Here is a 6,000-nt window from a genome sequence, read left to right on the forward strand (position 1 = left end):
TTATCAAGGGAACGTCTCTTTGCCACAGATGGAAACCATAAAAGAAGGAGCCCAGTTTCAACTGATCCATCTACAACACAGTTCCTGCCCCTGAGGCTCAGGGATCATTGCAGAAGACGGACAGAAAGGTTTTAAGAGCTAGAGGACCAGGATTTTGCTGTGGGATTGAGTCTCCTAGAAACACCACAGAAGCTGCAACTAAAGTCTCACCAACACGACTGTAACAACATGGTCTGAACAAGGACAATAGACAGGCTAACGCGGACAGGTGGCGGCCCAGGAGACCTCAACCATACACAAAGAACTACAGGTAACTACGGAATGCTTTAAGCAAGAGAGATAGTCTTCTGCAAGGAAAAGCACACCAGTTGGCTAATACCAAACTGGCCAGTCCCGAAAACATATCAGTAACGTTATAAAGACTGAGCAAGTTGTAGTCATTGGTTTAGAAACACACACACACACACACACACACACACACACACACACACACACGTAATAACAAAGACAAAGAGGTCATGAACTTGAGAGCCAGTGGGGCACAGAGGGAAGAGGGAAACCGTGTAATAAAAGAGCGAGGCGGAAATGCAGGTTGCACTGGGGAGTTAGCCTCCCGTCCCAGAGCTGCACTGGCTTCCTCTGGAAGAGCAGAGCCTCCCCACCCATCACCCTCCACAGGAGTGCACAGGATGATGTCTCTCTGGGCTCCCCGTGGGCTCCCAGGCACAGTGAAAAAAAACCTTTGATGCGACTCCTCAGGTTGAGGGGGGTGTTTCTGGTCTGCCTCCCCCCACAACTCTTCCACCTTTGTCAACTTCCCAGAGTCAGTCGGAGGCCGCTTGGCCGGTCCCTAACCCTGGGTTCCATGACCTCCGTGGGCCATGGTAAGAATTCAGCAGAGATGGGGGTGGGTGGTCTGAGTCTGTCAGGCATGGCTCCCAGTCCACTAACTGCATAAGAACGGCTGTCATGTATCAAGGCCACACCAATGATCCAGGGCACCAGACCCACCCATGGCTGCCAAGGACAGGAGGGTGGCCACAGTCAGGTCAGCCTGGCTGCAGACTGCCAGCAGAGCAGTGTGCCAGGCCACACAGTGTGCACATTGCATCAGAGTGTCACGGTACGTACGGTGTCAGCTTGGATCCCACGTGTTTCACTCATGTTTACATCACATGACAAAGCTCTGGACTTCACCAGGTTGCCGTGTGTGTGTATGTGTGTGTGTCTGTCTGTCTGTCTGTCTGTGTATCTGCCAGTACATATGTACCTGTGTCTGTGAATATGTGAGTGTGTACATGTATCTATGTGAGTGTACATGAGTGTGAATGTATGACAAGTTTGTATGTGCCTATAAGTGCACATGAGTGTATGTATGTATGTATGTGTACACGTATCTAAGTGTGTATGTGTGCATATGTGTGAATGTATACAAGTGTGTGTGTGTGTGTGCACACATATGCAGTGAACGTAGGTGCACGTGTGTCTGAGTATGCATAAGGGTAAGTGAATGTCTGCATGCATTCAAGTGTACATGAGATAAACATGTGGCCTTGGTGAGTGACATCCCTACAATTTCAAGTGCCATCTCCTGCATGCACCACCCCATTATTATGAGGTTTCTCTGTTGCCTGATTTCATAGACCACCTGCTGGCTCAGACCCCTCGTCCACCATGCTGCACATACTACCAAGCATGACTCTGTCAGCTTGTGTCCTGTTCATGTCCCCATCTGTCAGTGTGGACATACAACTAAGGAGAGCAGCATCCTGGGTGGACACGAGGTCACACACAGCATGCTAAGGTGACACATCACAACTGTGGGGACCCAGAGGGGAGGCTTACAGATCTGAAAACCAGTACCCTCTTCCCTCAGAGGCTGCATGGGGCTCTACTGAGTCCTCCCAACTGCCACAGCACCAGGCGAGCTGGGGTTCTTCCACTGTTGTTTTAGAGACCCTTTGCAGATGTTAGCTAAGCACAGAGCTTCCTGCACAACAGCTACAACTGTGAGCTTCCCTCACAGTTCCCTGGAGCCTATGGCTGCAGTCATCTCATCTGGGGGCTCCTGACACTGGCATGTCCAGCAAAAAGGGCCACGACGGCCTGGGGTGTTGAGGCCTGGACCCATTCTGCATCCCATGTCTTCTCTGCCCTCCTGCCATTTTTTTCGTGGAATCAGCACAATCTACAGCTATAACATTATGGACGTTTCATCTCTGAAGGTCTCTCATTTTCTAAAAGCCACCATCTTCTTTTCAGACCTGGAGTAACCTGCAAGCTGTGCTCTCTACCTTGCTCCAGAAAGGAAGCTGGGTGACTTTGTTTAAAAGTCCTTTGTGCAGAATGTGGACAGGGTCAGTTTTACCACCATGGAGGTCACATCTGAGAGACATATCTTGTTTTCCTTTTGGGCCTCTGGAGGGCTCTGCTATGGAGTCAAAGCAGCAATGCAAACAGGAGTCCAGGAGGCTGCGTCCCGACAGCCTGCAGTCCTCAGGAACAGAAAAGGAGGGGCGATATCGGGGAGTTGCTGTGGGCAAAGGTGCTCACAGACACTATTGTTCAGTGTGTCCCTGCTCTGTACTGAGATGTCACCAAGTGTCTATACTTCTCTGGTTCCATCACACAACCTGGTCAGCGTCACCTGAGAGTGAAACCAGATGCCACCTGTGTAAATAAGGGCTGGAGAACTCAAAGCAAAGAGCTGACCTGCCAGGAGGCCAGGCGGCATCATACGGTGACAACCAATCTTGGAGATGTTGCCACCATGGAAAGAACCTATAGAGAGAAGGAGCTGGCACCTGATAACCCCCGTGCTGGGGAGATTCCCAGGCAAGGCAGGCCCTCACTAGCTAGCCACTTTATATAATCTCATCCTACAGGCACTCAACCTGTGTACTCAGTTGGGGAGATACCTGGGAGGACTTCCACCCTCTCAGAAGAGAAGGGGAAGGAGGAGGGACTGGGGAGGTGGAGGGGCAGAGATTGGGATATTAAGTGAATAGATGAATTTAAAAAGGAAGCAAGCAAGCAAGCAAGCGAGCTACAGCTTGGAAAGACAGGGTGGCCAGCAGAGGGACCCCAGGGGCAGAGGCTCCCACAGGGGCTCCACCTCCACTGAACTTCTAGAAAGTAAGCTTTCCACGTCAACTGTGACATAGACTAAGCTCACGGTGGTCACCAGAACAAGGACCACAAGGAACCTGACAGATATCCTTAACTGTGAGGCAGGAGCACCTCACCCTACAGAACCATGGGCCGAGGGCAAACATAGACTGGCTCAAAGTAAAAAATGAGAGGAGAGTTGAGGAGAGGGTGGGGATCGGTTCCAATGCTTTGCTTAATCCAGCCCCCAAAATCAAGAAGCTGAAGGTCCTTGTCCCCAGTTGGTTTTTGACCGATCAATAAAGAAGCAATGGCCAATGGCTTGGTAGACTGAGGCAGGACTTTTCGATTAGCTGGAGACTGGGAGAGAGAAAGGAGAGGAATTGCCATGATTTGGAGGCAGATGATCAGATTTAGAGTCACAGAGGAAAATCATCTAAAATGTAGCTGAGAAGGAATGCGGCCCAAAAGGGCTGCCCAGCAGGAGCCAGGGCAACAAAGATAAAATGAAGAATTAGAGAGCGTTAAGCCAGGACTACAGGAAGGAAATGTGTGCTAGCTGTGGGGAAGATTGGAACTGCCCAGGCTTTGAGCTAGCCAAGGCATTTTAAAGTTAACTGGCATGCGAGTATGTGAGTGTGTGTGTGTTTCATTTGCAAAACCAGGTAGCTCCTGGGCAGGTTCGTGTGTGCATGTGACCTGCTGAGAGCCAAAGCAGTTTAACTACCACTACAGGAGAGGGGAGAAAAACTCCACACAACCAATAGACAAGCACGATTAAGATCCACCTGCTATTCTGCGAGAAATTAACAGGAACAATGTTAGTCTGACCCGAAGTCTTCTACTGAAGACTTCTATAGAAGACATCAAAACTGGGCACTCCATTTAGTACAGTGGAATGTTTATTCCTCATGAAAACTATATTCATTACTCACTGTCAGAGTCCTGTCCAGGCACACCATGTGTGCATGGCCTCTGATGTGTCATCTCCATAAATGTCACTCCATCCTGCCTTCCGCATCCACGGGCTCCATGCCTACAGCTCAACCATTCACAGGCTGTAACACCCGAGCGTGTCTGTGCCCTTATTCCTTCCCTTAGTCCCCTGAACAGTGTGTATATGTATGTGGGCACACACATGCTCCAGTGTGTGAAGGTCAGAGGACAGGGAGCCCATTCCACCATGTGGGTCAGAATACAAAGCAAGAATGTGAGCTACAGATGCGGCTTAGCTGTAGATATTAAATTTGACTCAGACAGATCAATGTGTCCAAATAAAATGCCATGACTTGTTTCTCATGTACGGTTGGACCGTGAAAGGCAGTCTGTGTTCCGGTCGAGAGATGCTTACTCGGGAGACCCAGTAGAAAAAAATCTACAAGAGACAGAACTGTAAGCTATGTTCCCAGAAACAATTGCCTGACACTACAATCAACTCCTCAACTCCATAATCCTGTGACTATCAGTCACGTAGACAATGTCCCAAGCTCCTGGTACCTGGTATTCTGACTACAACCAGGTAAGCTCCTCCCCAAAGTTACCTGGCAACAGCAAGGTAGCCCAGCTCACTATAAAAGGGGCTGCTTGGCACCTCCTCTCTCTAAGCTCTTGCTCTCTCCTTGTCTCTTACCTCTCTCCCCTTCTCCCCTTCCCTTCCCCCCTCTCTCCATGTGGCCATGGCTGTCCTCTACTTCTCTTCCTACCCACCCCTTTCTATAGTAAATGCCTTCAAGCCATGGATGGACCTTCTCTGCTCCTCAGGATCCCCGTGTGAGAGCAATGGAGCAGGTCTTCCTCTAACACCCCGCATCTAACCCCCCACTGGGAGGCCTTCCTGTGCTCCAGCTGAGCTAGCAGCCTGAGTTAGGCCAGACTCTCTCATCCCCATCCTTGCAGTAACCTACCAGAGCTCTCCCCCTACCTTTGCCCTCCCAGGCCAGAGTCCGCCCGCGGGTCTGTTCTCAGCTCTTCCATGACATATAGCGGTCTGGGATGTCTGAGAGCGAGAATCAGTTGTCCTGGGCCACAGTGAGGCCCAACACCCATGCCAGGTGGTTCCATAGGGGTCCCGAGGCAGTCTACCGGAGCTCTGGCAGGATAAAGGTCTCCCACCACTTTATTTCCTCATGCATAGCACCCAACAATGTACCATCTATTTTCTTTCTCAGTTCTGACCCCTGAAGAAGTCAGGAATGATGCCTTGGCATTTTTGGTCAGCATGATGTATGCACAGACCCCCTGCCCACCCAACCCACCTCCATTAAGCAGTGAGACCAAGACCCCACAAGAAGGCAAGTAGAAACCATATGCAGAGTCACTCAAAGGCAAAGCAAGACATGTCCATGGGGTGTGGGAGCACATGGCACACCCTGGCTGAGTCTGGGGTGACTTCAACTCCCAAAAGAATAGGACTGAATTCACAATGCACCAAGCACATCTCACAACCCAAGGCCACTCCAGAAGCAACTGTGAAAGAGGCATCAGAACAGAAGCCCCGCCATGAGACCCTGCCCCCCCGTGGAGGATCCTGGGGAGCACAGCCGCCTGGCTCAGATCCCCAAAGCAAGGAGGAGGAAGCCAAGCCTTCCACCATGAAGGATCTGGTGGTCATCTGTAACACAGTGGCCAGACGCCACTACTGAGCATAACCCAGGAGGAGAGCATGGTGACAGAGCAGCCCTCATGACGCAATCCATCCCACGGAATAGAAGCACTCCTGTGAGCGACACTGTAAGCATTACTGTGAGCATCAATAAGATACACACAGGAGAGACAGTGAAATGACTCAGCAAAGAGAGAGAGGAAAACCCAGGCACAGGGTGTCCAACAAAACAACTACTCATAACTCCAGTTCCGGGGTCATTGGCACCGTCTTTCTTTTTTTTTTTTTTT

At 50.5% G+C, this 6,000-nt stretch overlaps 1 protein-coding gene across 4 annotated transcripts in view; it reads right to left on the reverse strand.

Annotated features, from left to right (window-relative positions):
• Cars2 (cysteinyl-tRNA synthetase 2, mitochondrial) overlaps positions 1 to 6,000 on the reverse strand; it is a 43,814-nt gene that overhangs the window by 5,907 nt on the left and 31,907 nt on the right. The window contains exon 10 of one of the 4 annotated variants that reach the window (XM_029480566.1): positions 2,175 to 2,495. The exons of the other annotated variants lie outside the window; for them this stretch is intronic. Coding sequence (XP_029336426.1) covers positions 2,259 to 2,495 — 237 coding nt within the window. The 3' untranslated portion in view covers positions 2,175 to 2,258. Of the gene's footprint in view, positions 1 to 2,174; positions 2,496 to 6,000 lie in introns of those variants that run through there. 4 annotated transcript variants of the gene reach the window in all.

Source organism: Mus caroli, chromosome 8 (assembly GCF_900094665.2).
Source record: "Mus caroli chromosome 8, CAROLI_EIJ_v1.1, whole genome shotgun sequence".
NCBI classification, from domain to species: Eukaryota; Metazoa; Chordata; class Mammalia; order Rodentia; family Muridae; genus Mus; species Mus caroli.